The sequence below is a fragment of the Engraulis encrasicolus genome, chromosome 18, assembly GCF_034702125.1.
Source record: "Engraulis encrasicolus isolate BLACKSEA-1 chromosome 18, IST_EnEncr_1.0, whole genome shotgun sequence".
In the NCBI taxonomy this organism is placed as follows: Eukaryota; Metazoa; Chordata; class Actinopteri; order Clupeiformes; family Engraulidae; genus Engraulis; species Engraulis encrasicolus.
The window spans coordinates 34,462,498-34,478,748 of NC_085874.1; the positions used below are offsets into that span (position 1 = coordinate 34,462,498).

The 16,251-nt window shown below is 44.2% G+C and overlaps 1 protein-coding gene across 1 annotated transcript in view; it reads left to right on the forward strand.

Annotated features, from left to right (window-relative positions):
- Positions 1-16,251, forward strand: part of chga (chromogranin A) — a 31,058-nt gene continuing 14,807 nt past the window's right edge. Inside the window, exons 1-5 of the mRNA XM_063222163.1 lie at positions 1-240; positions 635-678; positions 3,111-3,204; positions 6,668-6,736; positions 8,810-8,914. Of these exons, the coding sequence (XP_063078233.1) occupies positions 195-240; positions 635-678; positions 3,111-3,204; positions 6,668-6,736; positions 8,810-8,914 (358 nt within the window). The 5' untranslated portion in view covers positions 1-194. The remainder of the gene's footprint in view (positions 241-634; positions 679-3,110; positions 3,205-6,667; positions 6,737-8,809; positions 8,915-16,251) is intronic.

Below are 16,251 nucleotides of genomic sequence, written 5' to 3' on the forward strand. Positions count from 1 at the left end.
TAGCGGCACGCTATCCTCGTGCTCGTGCACCAGAACCAACCAGAAGGACGAAGTTCAGCAGAGGATGCTCGGTCTATAAAACAGTGCCCTGTTTCCCTCACCGTTCCAGCACAGCGAAGTTGAAAGTACTTACGAAAGGGTTATAGCATCATATTTCATCGGCGATTGCATATTTTTTCTCCCCAACACAAAAAATGATAACGGCGGGATGTCTTGCGTTGATGGCTGTGGTGAGTTACGGTAAGCACAAGAAATTCTGAAAGATTTGATGCGAGCTTGCCATTCAAAATGATAGGCTACTCCTTTGCATCATTTGTCAAGCGGTGAAGCGCTGCTTCTCTCTCAGTACCAAGGACAGCTCCAGGTGCAGCTGAAACATAATGGGCAAATAGAGGCTGAGTGCTGTTAATGTATTTTATTATGATTGCCTTTAATTAATTTGAATCTCAGATGCTTTTTAAAAATGGTTTGAACTCGGCTTGGTGAATTGGCTTCCATAGCCTAATCTGTGTGACTTAAGGTCTAGTTGAAGATTGCAATGGAATTAAACATTTTAAAATGTGGACAGCCGAATGTGCCATTGACAGCCTGCTTTATCGGTGAACAAATGAACATACACTTTTATCATCCACAGTATCGCCAGTGCCCGTGTCCAAAGGGGAGCATGAAGACATTCAGGTAAGACATGCGATCCCACAAAGTTTGTTATCATAGCCTACCTTACCTATCACAAAATCAGCACGAGGTTATGTCTTGGGTAGGCCTTGTCAGTTTTCTTTTGAAACGTCTCTGAACATGTGTGAGCTATCGTTTCCACTCCATATTCAGCACATCAAAAGATTTCATCCGCGGTGTAAAAATGCACAATGTATGTTTGAAACGTGAGCAGCGTCTCTTGAGTCCACTGGACCGATGTGACGGCTCGTCTCGTGGGTGCCGCATTCTCTGCTCGAGCAGTTTTCATCTCAGCGTGCGAGCAAGAAGTAATACTGTAAGCTTCTACTGGTGCCTTCAGAGCAGATAATGTTCCTTTTGAATTGAAATGAAAAGGGAATCCTTATAACGACAGGAAACTAAATGTATGTAAAGCAAAGCAAACCTTTTCAAACAAACGTTGATAATATATTTCCTGAACACCACATAAACAGTAATTGTGTGAAAAACAATAACAAAAACATAGATTTTAGGTAGATTTAGAGAGAACATTTTACCTGTATTTGTTGAGCACTATCAGCATGGGTGTAATTTTAGGTATGGATGGTGGGGACATGTTCATACCAGTTTTGAGGTAAACCTAGCTTGACCCCACTTTCCACTTTTCCACAAATAGGCCTATCATGCAAAAATAGCATAGGCTACCCGGACAATTTGCCATATTAATGTCCCCACCACTTTCCAATCCAAACATACACCTTTGACTATCAGCCTCTGCACATTTTCCCTCGGCACTTCAGCAGGTATTAAGTTGCGCTTGGATTAGATAAGCCACATGACTTTGAAAGAAATCAATAGTGTCATGGTCTAAAATGGCAGTAGAATGTCAAACCTGTGACCCTTCCCTTCAAATGGTGTCTACCATTACACCTTCACTTGATAAAGCTCTTAAACGAGCCTGTCCAATTGTGTGTGTGTGTGTGTGTGCGTGTGTCCGCGCACAGGCCCGCCGACAGTGGGGGCACAGGGGTATGTTGTCCCAGGCCCAGGGAGATAGGGGGCCCAGAATTGGGTCCCCACATTGTATGCATTGTGTGGGGGCCCTTTCAGATGACTGTGTCCCAGGCCCAGCGAAAGTTGTCAGCTGCCCTGTGTGTGTGTGTGTGTGTGTGTGTGTGTGTGTGTGTGTGTGTGTGTGTGTGTGTGTGTGTGTGTGTGTGTGTGTGTGTGTGTGTGTGTGTGCGCGCGCGCATGTGTGTGTGTGCGCGCGCGTTTGTATGGGTGTGTGTGTGTGTCACACATCCAAGAGAGAGATCAAGCGAATGACTTGTTTTGACATTGGGAAGTGCACGACAGTGATGTGGTTGACAGTTTAATGACATTGGAGGGCCTGACCTTCTGATTGGCCAACACAACAAAGCCTGATAATATCATAAGAGAGACTCAATGCTAGAGCAAGCTAGAGGGCTACTCCAGTGACAAAAATGAAGCTTTTTCCATTAGCACTCTCATTTCACCCAGGGCTGCCACCAGACATAAGCAGAGTATGCTTACGCTTAGGGCACCAACCAGCGCTTGGGGCACCAACCACTTTGTCCCCAAAATTAGGGTTGTCTAAATTGAGATTGATTTAAAAACGTCACGAAAAAAAACATAGATTTTTTTTTTTTACAAAACATATATTTATTAGTTAGTAGATTTTTATTATAATTATCTAATTATGAGGGGGACGTCCTGACCAGTTATGTTTAGGACCTCCAAAACCTTTGCAGCGGCCCTGATTATGCCCTTCCTTCCTACGGTACATCGAATTATGCTGCAAAAACTTGAAATTCCCTCGAGCCAGTGTGACAAATAGTTTGAGAAAAGTTCTGGAGAGTCCAGATTCTCAGCAAGAAGGGGGGGATTTTACTGTAGTCTACTCATCATTGAGTCATGCACTTAGAGCTTGCTGTGCCATTGGCATTTTTAAAATATGAAAGTCAAGTCTAGTCAGGTCAAGTCAAAGTTTATTTATAGAGCACTTTAAAATACAAGATAGCTGGCCAAAGTACTGGACAGGCAGATAAAAGGACTTGAGGACCCCTTAAGACACACAAAGGCAACAAAATTAAACCTAGAAACAGTGTAATCTTTGAACAAAAACACAGGATGCAAATAAAAACAATATAATAACCAACAGAAAATGCATATATACAAGAAGTATCTGAAAAAATAAAAAGATATTTGATTTTCAACAGTATAGCGCTAACCATTGTTAATCTTCAGTATTTTATGCACACCTTTCCACCAGCAAAACATTGTGCTAGACATCGATACTGTGTTACTACTATGACAGCCTTTACTAATACATTACGACTTGGTTATTGTCATTCTGGTAAAAGTTTAAATACGACCACTGGCTGGAACCTATTAGGCTAACTTGTACACCTGTCCGCCTGTCTGCTCCCTCACAGGTAATGAAGTGCATTGTGGAGGTGATTGCAGACACACTCTCCAAGCCACGCCCCTTACCTGTCAGTCAGCAGTGCCTGGACACCCTGAGGACAGGTGAGCTCCACACACACACACACACACACACACACACACACACACACACACACACACACACACACACACACACACACACACACACACACACCTTGTTCTCTCTAGTCTAGACAACCCCGTGCATTTTTTTTGGCAAATCTCTTTCTTGACGGCGGGATGAAAGTGATCTTGGCTCCATCTCCTCCACTGCTGAGTCAAGAAGAGCTGTCCCGGCGGCTGCCTGTGTGTCTGGGTCTGTGCTTTATGCCCGGTGCTTTGCTTTCATTTCTTGCTTCAATGCTCAGTGGTGCTGTGTATGTATGTAGCACAGGCATTAGGGCTGGGCGGTTCTAGAAAAAATGCGTATCACGGTTTTCTTGATGAAAATTAATATCACGGTTCTCTGCACGATTTTTTTTCATAACCGGCGATTTTCCCCTACATCTCAATGTTTCTGAAGAAAAGGCTGAAATTAAATTTAAAAGTGAGATAAAATCCTGAATTTTAATTTATCTCCATCTCTATTTTAATTACTTTTTTGGGATAAAACCCTTCTCTTATCAAAAAGTGAAACTAGTGTAGGTGAAAACCGTTATCACGTTTTTTTAACGGTATACTGCCCAGCCCTAACAGACTATTATTATTATCATTATATTATTATTAGCCCTAACTACTATCTATTCTACAGTAGGGGAATGCAATGGGAGTGAGTAACGCAGCAAATGATTAGCTCATCACACGCTGGAGGTCATTATTATAGGAAAGGGGTGAGTGGGCTAGGGTGACACACACACACACACACACACAGCCAGCTCAGCGCTACGGATGTGCTTACTGCATGTACAGTATGTACCCTACTGTACCGCATACTGTATATACTGTACAGCTTGAGCAGGTGCTTGCAGAAACAAGGCATTGGCAGCATATTTTGTGTTTGTCCTGTCTCATCTCATCTTTGTGCACACTTACTCAAAGCATGTCTGCCCGCACGCACGCACGCACACATGCACGCATGCACGCACGCGCGCGCGCGCGCGCGCACGCACGCACGCACGCACGCACGCACGCACGCACGCACACACACACACAAACACAGCAACAACTTTCTCTAGCCAAGTGGGTGGAGTGGGGTGGGATATTTAAGTGAAATGAGAACAAGGTGCATAGTATGTCCCTTCACAGGATCCATACTAGCTCCCTTGTGGAGGTACACAATTACCTGCTGCGAAAACAAGCAGTCAGCAGGTCCATCCTCATTTTGTTTGTGTGTTTGTGCGTGTTTGTGTGTGTGTGTGTGTGTTTGTGCGTGTGTGTGTGTGTTTGTGCTTGTGTGTGTGTGTGTGTGAGAATGTGTGCGTGCGTGCGTGCATGTGTGTGTGTTTGTGTGTGTGTATGTATCAGAGGAGACAAAATGTGCCCATTTTTTTTTTTGCCCACGGCTATGTTTGTCTAATGCAGTGGTGTAGGCACAATAGCAGGAGGAGGGGGTGAAACTGGCAGCAATGAGACTGGGGGGTGGATGAGGGAGACTGCACAGTTGGGGGGGAGGGGAGGGGAGGTGAGAGGAGGTGGCAGACAGTAAGCATGGTGCCACAGTCAGCTACAGTATAGCGTACAGGGCTGGACTGGGGGAGAAATAGGGCACAGGCTCTTTTGGCTTTAAGGGGTCCCTCATAATTAGGAATGGCGCAGAACTGACTCACTGGTGGGCCCCGCACCCTCGTGGGCCAATATTTTCAGAAATGTAAAAAAACCCACTTAAAAAAAAAAAAAACATTTCTGAAAACAGTGGTCCACGAAGGGTGCAGGGCCCACCGGGAAATGCCCGCTATGTCAGATGGTCAGTCCAGCCCTCTTAGTGTAGACGGTACAGCAATGCTTGTTATCCGAGGCCCCTGGTGCCATTTAAAACGGAGACATTGGTGTGATCAATGACTGGGTTTGGAAGGTGGGCAACAGAAGACATTTTACACTGTAACTGTAGCAGGCCCATGGGAAACACCTGGTGAGAGAGAGAGAGAGAGAGAGAGAGAGAGAGAGAGGGAGAGGGAGAGGGAGAGAGAGAGAGAGAGAGAGAGAGAGAGAGAGAGAGAGGGAGAGAGAGAGAGAGAGAGGGAGGGAGAGGGAGAGAGGGGGGCAGCAATGGAGAGCAGTGGAAAGAAGGAAACCAAAAGATACAATACATGTTGGAGGAGAGATAGAGGGAAGAGTAAAAGAAGAAATAGATGAGTGGATGAAGCGAGTGGTGGTGGTGAAAGAGTGTGAGTGTTGACTCTGCATTCTTTCTGGGTCAGCAGAAAGTGAAAAAGCTGGACTCGGCTGTAAATTACTGGAAACACACACTCTCTCTCTCTCTCTCTCTCTCTCTCTCTCTCTCTCTCTCTCTCTCTCTCTCTCTCTCTCTCTCTCTCTCCCCAAATGATTAATTGTGTGGTTTGCGAGAGAGGCTGTATATTTCAGCACAATTAACTCTCCAAGGTTCACACAAACTGCTGAGTCCTTTTTACAAATGACAGATGGGTCAAACATTAAAATGGTGCCTGTGTCATCTGTCAAAAGCCACAGGAAGACTGCAAGTAACATGTGTCACAAGTTTAATTCCTTGGGTAACACTTAACTTGACGCCGGTGTCACAGGCATGTCATTACAGTGTCATGGCACAGTAATGCACGTGTCAGTATTGTCCATGTCATTAACATTTTATGACTGTTGGCCTTCAGTGATATTCGGTTATGGCAAAGACAACCTTTGTCTTTGCCATAACCGAATGTCACTTAAGGCCAACAGTCTTAAAATGTGTATGACATTGACGTAATGTTTATGACTTATCTATGACTGTGTCATGACACTGTGATGACATGCATATGACACCAGTGTCAAGTAAAGTGTTACCACTCCTTGTTTGAGGCCGTTTTCTGCCCCCCAGAGGGGGTTGGGCCAGGTATTGCTATGACCCTGGGTCCATTCCATTATCCAAACTGCTTGTGGCCTCGTATTTCACTGACGCCCCGCGTCCGTGGGAAAAACAATAACGTTTTCTCACTGTTAGTCAAGGTACAACAACTTGTTAGGCACTCTTCCCCATTCAACATTCCAATTGCAAATACGAAAATTACCTTTGAATTGAATATTTAATCAAACTTCTATCATCAGTGACGTCTAAGGACGTCATCACTTGGCCACAAGCGTAAGGGAGGACAGAAGCTTGGATAATGGAGTGCACCCCATGTCTGTCTGTCTGTCTGTCTGTCTGTCTGTCTGTCTGTTCTATCTGCCTGTCTGTGTGTCTGTCTGTCTGTCTTTCTATCTGTCTGTCTGTCCACCACAGTGTTTTGGGTTGCCTGTGAGTGGCGCTAAACACTCGACACATCACATGCATCCAGTAGCATTGGCCAGGGGATCATGTCGCCATCTCTGATTGCTCTCGTCCTCCTCCCTTTGTTTTTCACTTCACCCTTTTCTCCTCTTGTCGTTTTCTACGCAGATGAGCGACTGGTCTCGATCCTGCGCCACCGCAACTTCCTGAAGGAGCTGCAGGATATCGCCGTGGAAGGTGAGCGAGCGCTCTAAGGTTCTCATCGTTTATCGCAGTGGTTCCCAAACTTTTCCCGCTGCGCACCCCCTTTTACATTTCAATGTGGTTCGCGTACCCCCTAAGCAAATGGTGCACAGCCGCACATTTTGGGCAATCCTCATTTCCAATAGACCTGAGGTTTTTTTTGCCATCCTTAATGGAACTTGCATAACAAGTCTAGGAGTTATAAATGACACTTCAGCTGGATCCTTCCAACATACAATTCACCAAAAAACAATTACAAACTACGTAATGTTCCTTAATTTTTGTATAAAAACCCACATCTCAGCCATTGCTCTATTCAACTCGTGCACCCCCTTGTAGCAGGTCGCGCACCCCCAGGGGTGCATGCACCCCAGTTTGGGAAACCCTGGTTTATCGGGTCAAACGGGAATTAATGCCACGGTAGAGTTGATAATCTTGAATGGGTTTTCTGGGAAGCGTTATGTGTCAAGACTCCAAGGGGTAATGATTAGATTGATTAGATTGCCTTTATTGTGAAAGCTCGTAGAGACAAGGAGAGATGTCGCTTGTGTGTGTGTGTATGTGTACGTGTTCGTGTGTGCATGTGTTTTTGCAAAGAAGACGACAAGGGGGGCACAGGGGTCAATTGTCCCGGGCCCAGGGAGAGAAAGGCAGCACAAATGGGTCCTTATTAGATTGTATGTATTGGGTGGGTGGTTGGGGGGGCCTGTGAGATGACTTTGTCCTGTGCCCACCCAAAGCTGTCAGCACCCCTCAGTGTCTGTGTGTGTGTGTGTGTGTGTGTGTGTGTGTGTGTGTGTGTGTGTGTGTGTGTGTGTGTGTGTGTGTGTGTGTGTGTGTGTGTGTGTGTGTGTGTGTGTGTGTGTGTGTGTCTGTGTCTGTGTGTGTGTGTGTGTGTGTGTGTGTGTGTGTGTGCGTGCGTGCGTGTGTGCGCATGTGTGCGCGCCGCGTGTGTGTGTGTGAGTGGTGGGGGGTGGTCGGCAGTGAAGGAGGGAATCTAATTTCCTTCGGAGCCTCCCTGACTGCTTGCCTGTAACTATTCCTGTGCTTTGGTCTCTGCCTGATTGAATTGGAGTTTTTCGGTTGATCTATTCTAGAGTAATGAGAGCGGCGGGAAGGCCTGGGTTTCTGAAGGCCACACACTCTTCAAGTCCTGGCACATGCTATCTTATCTAGCTTGTACATTTTCAGTAGTTTGTGCTGCCCTCTCACAAATGTCATATTTTTTATGAATATTTACTACCACCATCAATAATATTCATTATTTCTGGAATAATTTATTTCAAATATCCAAAGTATATATTATTTTTTGGAAATGTACACTTTTCATACATGAGTAGGTCAATCTTCTCCATGTAAATGCCATTTCGAAGTAGCTGTTATAGATATGTTTTGCTGAAAATCCTGTTCTCCTGATTTCTCGAAACCAAAGTTGCTTACTACATTAGCTATTTTGTTGTTTTCAATGCATTTTCCAATTGGCAACTACCGAAGTTGCTAACTAACAACTTCTCTTTTGAGAAATGCACCCCTGCTCAGGCAATAATAGCTTCTATACTCAGTAAATATTCATGAAAAGAATGAACTGTGAGCGGGCAGCGTAAGGTTTGGAAATAAACTGCAAAAAATATGCACTGGACATTTATGGAAGGACTGAAGAGCTGAAAATGAACACAGCTTAACTGAGTGCACACGGATAGAGTTTCTGTGGAAGCCTGCCCATCAAGGTCAAAATGAAGATTTCTTCATTTTCGCTTTCAGCATTCTTCGCTTTAATCCTTGTACCCTCAAAATAGCATTTTCGTTTTAGTTTACAGTTTACAGACCAATCGGTTTAGCCTGAAACAATGTAGTTATTAATGCCCCATGTTCATCAAGGTTGAGTATGGTGTGCAGGGCCGCTGACAGCTTTGGCTGGGCCCGGGACAAAGATATCTGAAAGGGCCTCAAACCAATTACATGCAATGTAATGATGACCCAATTCTGGGACCCCTCTCTCCTTGGGCCTGGGATAAGTGACCCCTTTGCAGTGTGAATGATGCTGTCTGTGCTTGTCTACATCATCAGGAGCCAGTGAGAGGGCGCCACATCCCGACAGCCCTGCGAGCGCGCCAGGACAGGGGACCATCAAACTTCCCCAGACTACACCTGGCGATCTGGAGGCCAACCCAGGTGAGCTGCAATATTATGTGCCCCACCCCACCACACCACTGTCGGTTTTCTAGTAGGCCTACAGCTCGACGCAGCGTAATTCGGCCGCTACTATTTGTTTTGCGATTGAGCTGTGCCTATTCGTGTGCCTATTCGAAAAGCAAAAAGTCTGAGTCTCGCTGTAGGCCTACCAGAAAACCGGCATTGGAAAAGAGGCATCAGAGGTGTGTTCAAGCAGAAGTAGAAGTCCAGTCACCATAGTAGTTATCTTTACTTATACCTATAGTTCTATCTATGCTTATAGCTACGTATATGATCTTTACTTATCTTACCTATACGTTGGCTATATAGACATCTCGATACACGTAGACTGACATACTAGTACAACATCATAAGCCCATACCACTTAAATACAGTAATAAGTCAGATAGGCCTACAGGTACATTTCTGAGAAATTTGCAGTCATCGCTTTAAGTCTAGTCACCAGAGGGGGGTCACGCGCACCCCCTGTACTTGTTGTCGAAACCTATTTTTTTAGACTCCTCCATATGTCTAATTTACAATAAGAGATGTTAGCATTGCTGCAAATTGTCCCATGGGTGTTTTTCAGGGCTCATCTTGGAAACTGTGCAATAGCGATTTATACAATTCTGNCATTTGACTATTCACATAACTTTTGAACCAGACATGGTACAAAGACAAATGAGACCACTTTTCCATATAATTCTAGCATGGGGAATTGATTGGAAGGGTCAATAGGTTCATAAAAACATGTTTAGACTACTTTCTAGGAGAAAATGACTAAAATGTATAAAATATTCTAGAAATTCGGAGAGAAACTAGTGTGTAGATTTTCAAAAATGATGTAAAGGTGATATTAATTACAAGCATTTATGACTAGAAACATTCTTTAACTTGAGGTGACTACCATACATGTTGTCATTAACATTAAAACATCCCTGCCACCTTTTAAGGCTATGCTTAGTCATGGTTGATGCGAAANGCATAATATTAGCAATCAGATGCATTGATGACTTGACCCTTCCAAAGCATCGAAAAACAGACTTTTCAGTGGTTTACAATAGTATCAGATGTACTTGGACAGAAACAGACTTCATGATGAAGGTATAAGGGCCTGGTATCCACACGTGGGGCCTATGCTTTCTGAGCAGCACCGTTGGGAGCAAGTTGTATAAACAAAAGGACATCAAAATGACATATTCAACATCTGCACTGTGTGCTGTTCATAGAAGATGTTGCAGGTAGCATAACATTCTCCATGTTCTCTCCAACCTTTGTCATGTCTGTCACATATCGTCAGTGTGAACCTGCTCTCATCTATGAAGAGCACAGGGAACCAATAGTGAATGTGCCAGTCTTTATGTTATCTGGTATATGCAAATCACTCCCTACAGTGCTGCTTTGTAGGAATAGGCCCCACTTGTGGACACCAGACCCTCATAATGAAATCATCCTCATCATCCTGAACCTCTCTGGAGCTTTTGAGACAGTTTCTAACACCATCCTCTTCACTGGATTATGGATCAACTGGATTGATGCTCATCTTGGATTTATCACTACACACACACACACACACACACACACACACACACACACACACACACACACACACACACACAGACAGACAGACAGACAGACAGACAGACAGACACACAGACACACAGACACACACACACACACACACACACACACACACACACACACACACACACACACACACACACACACACACACACACACACACACACACACACACAGCAAAGCAACCTTGGGTGTTTTGAAAGTCACTAAATAAATACTGTAGAATTGTTATTGCTCCTGAGCATTTGACATTAGTGGCCTAAAAAGCTGATTTTTGCAGGGCTCTGGCAATCCCACTGCTGGGTTGCAAGCCATCCTATGGCCTCCTCCATGTCCCTTGGTGTACTGACATGTCTCCTGACATATCTTGCATGTTCTGGACATTGCGCAGCGCACATAGATGATTGGATATGTAGCACTAGCTGAGCAAATGTTCATGATAGGTGGTGAAACACTTACCCATTCCAGTTTACACAGGAAGCAATGGCATTAATGGGCTTCATCAGTGACAAAGGGTTGGTGTCCCAGTAGAGAACCTCGCTCATGCACCTCTCCAGGGATTTTCTGTAGTTCACTCTCTCTACACCAGTAACAAACTGAGTGGGTGAAGAGTATGAAGGGTGTTGGGCGTTCTCTGTGTATTGGGTTGTTGTGTCTGTACCACATTTACAATGTCAACCTCTTTCCTGAGTCTCATCACCCCATGGCGAGGATATCCACCAGAGCTGTGTCATCTGCAAACTTCCAAAGAGGATTGGTGCTAAAGGTTGTTTTGCACTGATGACTGAGCACACAACCTTGGGCCCTGTGCTGAGAGTCATGATGAATGAGGTTCTTGGAATTTGGTGCTTGCCTAAAGAAGTCTTGAAGCAAGTTGCAGAGGCTGGTGTTGATATCCAGATTGTACAGTCTGTAGATGAGGTACTGGTGCTGAATGCAGAATTGCAATCCATGACCAGCATCCTCATATGTCAAGAGAATTCTCTCATGTTAGTTTTTTTGTGCAGATAGATTAGGGCTGGAAGGACGGGGAGAAATCACCTCCTCTGTGGGATATTTGGCTGAGTATACAATGTGAACAAGAAGAGGGTAGATGGATGGATTTGTTTTTGGATGTGCAACATTACTAGCCCTTCAAAGCATTTCATGATGCATGCGTCAGGATAGGAATGATTTCTTTGGCACAACTTTGATGGTGGCCGCTTTAAAACATGATGGGATCATGGCTTGTTGGTAAAGAGAGTGTTTAGCAACTCTGCTCTGTCTTTGAGCACACAACATTGGCCATTGTCTGGACCAGTTGGTTTTCATGGGTTGATTATGGCAGACACAGAGTCTGACACAAACAGAGTCTGACACAGACACAGTGTTTCTCACTGATGCCTGGAGAGAATGGTGGTCAAATCCAAAGCTTTCATTTTAATATTAAATCAGAGTGCATCCTAGGGGGTACACTAATTAGCTGGTTTAGGTTAGAGGTATATCATCTGGAGCCTGGACCCCTAATGTTCTTTACTAAAGGATAACAATAGGCATATATATTAGCAGGTTTACCACTCATTGTTGGTTAACAGAGTCTGGTTTATCATTTAACCATGTTCTCAGTATACCCCCTGGCTTAATGTTACTATACTCAGAGTTTGGAGTATTTGTTGTGTCTTTTATTATGCTTGTGATGGAGTGACCATCACTAGGGTTTTGGGTGTGTTCTGACTAACATGCCAAAGAGCCTGGCTCTTTGGTGTAGCAGTCAGAGCCTCAGTTTACTACTCCGGAAGGTCTGGGTTCGAGTCCCCGGCTGGACAAATCTACTCGCTACAAATGGTGTCAGAAGTGGGATGGCTACCATGAGGCCATTGGAAGCATACCCATTATTTGTGAGCTGTAATTGCAGGTGAGGGACCCCCAGGATTGGTGACCCCAGTGATGGGTGAAGCATTGATGATGGGGCACACTGGATGGGTGAAGCATGATGGGCAGTTGCGTGAGTGTGTGAAGCGCACAGGTGCACTTCCTGAAGGGGAAGGCAGTGTGATGGAGTGACCATCACAAGGGTTGTGGGTGTGTTCCGACTGTCATGCCAAAGAGCCTGGCTCTTTGGCGTAGCGGTCAGAGCCCCAGTTTACTACCCCAGAAGGTCTGGGTTCGAGTCCCGGCTGGGCAACTCTACTCCCCTTCGCTACAATGCTATTGCTACAGGTGTTTGGGCATGTTGTGTTACCATGGAAATTGGGGTGGCTTCTTCTGGTAAATTACAGCAATGTGCAGGAGCTGGCTGGTGTGTTGCATGTTTTAAAGCAATAAAGGGTGAATATGTTTGCGAGAAATGATATGCATTGTTCTGCCAACACCACTTCAAGGAGTTAGGAAATACCAAATGAAAGTATTCTGATTCTAAATCTTCAGAATTGCTGGAAAGTGGGAATTTTACATTGTTGTTAGCGGTATACAGTAATGCAATTTTACTCAGAACATGAACTGATTAAGTCAGAAACATGGGGTAAAACACCTATATTGATATTATTATCTGTATTGGCTACACAAGATTCTGAGCCTACACATGGCAGTTTTTTTCACCAATTTCGATCTTAGAATTAAATTCAATAAGATTATTTTATGTAGCTAATGGACTTCCTCAATATCAACATTTATTCAGAATTACTTACCCATCAAGTAAGCATGGTATTAAGAATATTATATTATCACAATACATATCAAACATCACTATTCCTGGTCATTGTATGGTAATTTTCAGACAATGCTCATTTTGTGGGCCTGGTGGCAGCCATCTTGAAATTGAGGCCTTTCTTGTCACCAAAAACGGGGTAAACATTTATTATGTTCTAAGTACTTCTGATACTATTGTAAACCACTGAAAAATCTGTTTTTGGATGCTTTGGAAGGGTCAAGTCATCAATGCATCTGATTGCTAATATTATGCTTTTCGCATCAACCATGACTAAGCATAGCCTTAAAAGGTGGCAGGGATGTTTTAATGTTAATGACAGCATGTATGGTAGTCACCTCGAGTCAAGAATGTTTCTAGGCATAAATACTTGCAATGAATGTCATCTTTTCACCATTTTTTGAAAATCTACACACTAGTTTCTCTCCGAATTTCTAGAATATTTTATACATTTTAGTCATTTTCTCCTAGAAAGTAGTCTAAACATGTTTTTACGAACCTAATGACCCTTCAAATCAATTCCCCATGCTAGAATCATATGGAAAGTGGTCTCATTTGTCTTTGTACCATGTCTGGTTCAAAAGTTATGTGAATAGTCAAATGACAGAATTGTATTAATCGCTATTGCACAGTTTCCAAGATGACCCCTGGAAAACACCCATGGGACAATGTGCAGCCATGCTAACATCTCTTATTGTAAATTAGACATATGGAGGAGTCTAAAAAAATAGGTTTCGACAACAAGTACAGGGGGTGCGCGTGACCCCCCTCTGGTGACTAGACTACCTGTCCAGTTCGGTGGACAGCCGTGACAGAAAGAACAGTGAGTCTGGCTTTGACCCATGCCCGTTTCACATACGTTTCACATACATTTATGTGTATGTGCTGTGCTGAGAATACCAATGTTGGGTGAGCTATCTATGAAAGGTTGTTATTTCCAGATAAAATGCAAAGTGAAACATCTTGACAAAAGGAGGGAAAATTGGCTGTGAAAGTGAATGAGATAAGTGTGTGTGTGTGTGTGTGTGTGTGTGTGTGTGTGTGTGTGTGTGTGTGTGTGTGTGTGTGTGTGTGTGTGTGTGTGTGTGTGTGTGTGCAATACTGTATGTGTGTGTGTTTGTGTGTGTGTGCAGCACTGTATGTGTGTATGTGTCTATGTCGCTTGCGTGTGTGTGTGTGCGTGTGTGTGTGTGTGTGTGCGTGCGAGTGTGTGTGTGTGCGTGTGTGCAGTTTAGAGAGAGACAAGTACAGAAAAATAACATAACAATGAGCTTTCCAGGCAGTGCTGTTGTTGGAGAATGATGGAAAGGGCTTTTTCTTTGATATGAAAATGAACTCCCTCGAATCACCGCTGAATGTTTTTCCACTGTCGACGACAGCAGGATAAAAGGAACAGACTCGCAGATTTAAAAGTGAGAGGATTTGAAGGGAAGCATGTGCGTGTGCGTGGGTGCTTGGGTGTGTTCAACAGGGCTGGGCTGGGATGAAAAAGCCGGCCAGGCATTGAGAGCGACAGTGAAGCCTGTGACAACAGTTATCTATTATTCACTATTATGACCACAACAGCCAAAATTAATATTTAAATGTGACTTGGAGAAGTCAGCTGGCATGGCATGGGGACTGATACCACTGCACTGAGGGGAGGAACAGGCCGAAATCATCAACAGTCCACCGGGCAAATGCCCTGCATGCCTTATGTTCGGGTCTGTGCAGGTGCTGCCGGAGATGATGTATCTGTGCTTGTGGATACAGTGACTGCTGCAGCACACTGTTCAGCACACAACTCAAACAGAGCAGCTAGGGAACGAAAGAAATCACAGACATGACAGTTGAGTTGGAGTCTCTGACTGTGTCATCTGAACTGAACAACAATAAAAAAGTGATGATGCATTTTATTTTGCTGTGTGTGTGTGTGTGTGTGTGTGTGTGTGTGTGTGTGTGTGTGTGTGTGTGTGTGTGTGTGTGTGTGTGTGTGTGTGTGTGTGTGTGTGTGTGTGTGTGTGTGTGTGTGTGTGTGTGTGTGTGTGTGTGTGTGTGCGTGCGTGCGTGAGAGAGAAAGAGAAAGAGAGAGACAATTTGAATGTATGAGAGAATATAAGTAAAGGTGGTACAGTAGTACTGTAAATCATTGAAAATCAAATATTACAAACAAAATATATCAAATATAACCAAGATATGAGAAATGCCTGGTAGCTAGTTTTTTCATTATTTGATATTTCAGCACTAACTGTCTGCCACACACTTGAATACTTGAGTGCTCTTTACTTCTCGTACAAATTATGCAGCCCATAGCCGAGGCAGAGCTGCAATACCGCTGCCAAGTTTGTTTAGGGCTGTGCAGCGCGTGCCAACACCAGGGAACAACAATCTGTCAGCCTGTGCGCTTATGCATCTGTGGCAAGCTGGTGGTATTATGGGATATGAATTTGCTGAAAAAACATTATTATGCACAAATGGAATGAAGGAAAACCGTATGTGCAGGGAAAAGGAGCAGAAGGATTTGTCTCCGTCTGCTTTTTATTCTTCCGTTTTTGTGCAAGTGTACTGTATATGCACACACAGCTGGTCTGGCTCTTACATGTGTAGGCTTATGTCTGTAGCGTACAATGGTGGGCTAACAGAAATATGCCCATCCAAGCCACAAAAGATCACGTCATTCCTATTATTGTAATGCTAATGTGAAAGCGGTACATGACAACAATGCATATCAGTGACAGAACAATTGCACACAGGGCCCCAGGGCACATCACTGATCCCCCCCCCCCATATGGCTTGCCAAGGGGAAGATGGGGCCCCCACAATCAATTCGGGAGGGCCCTGGGCCCAGGGGCAAGAGCCCTACTTGCCTCCCCTACAGCTCTGCCACTGCTGCATATTGCCTACACACTTTTCCTTTTACCAACACACTGACTGCAGCACACACTCATTCAGATTAATTTCTGTGACTGTGTTTTTTTTTTCCTGTATTGATTTTGTGTGTAGGTTTGAATACAAACATGACAAAGAGATCCGTGAGGCCTGGTGCAAAAGACACATGCAAATCCTCAAACAGACATCAAAAACAAACACG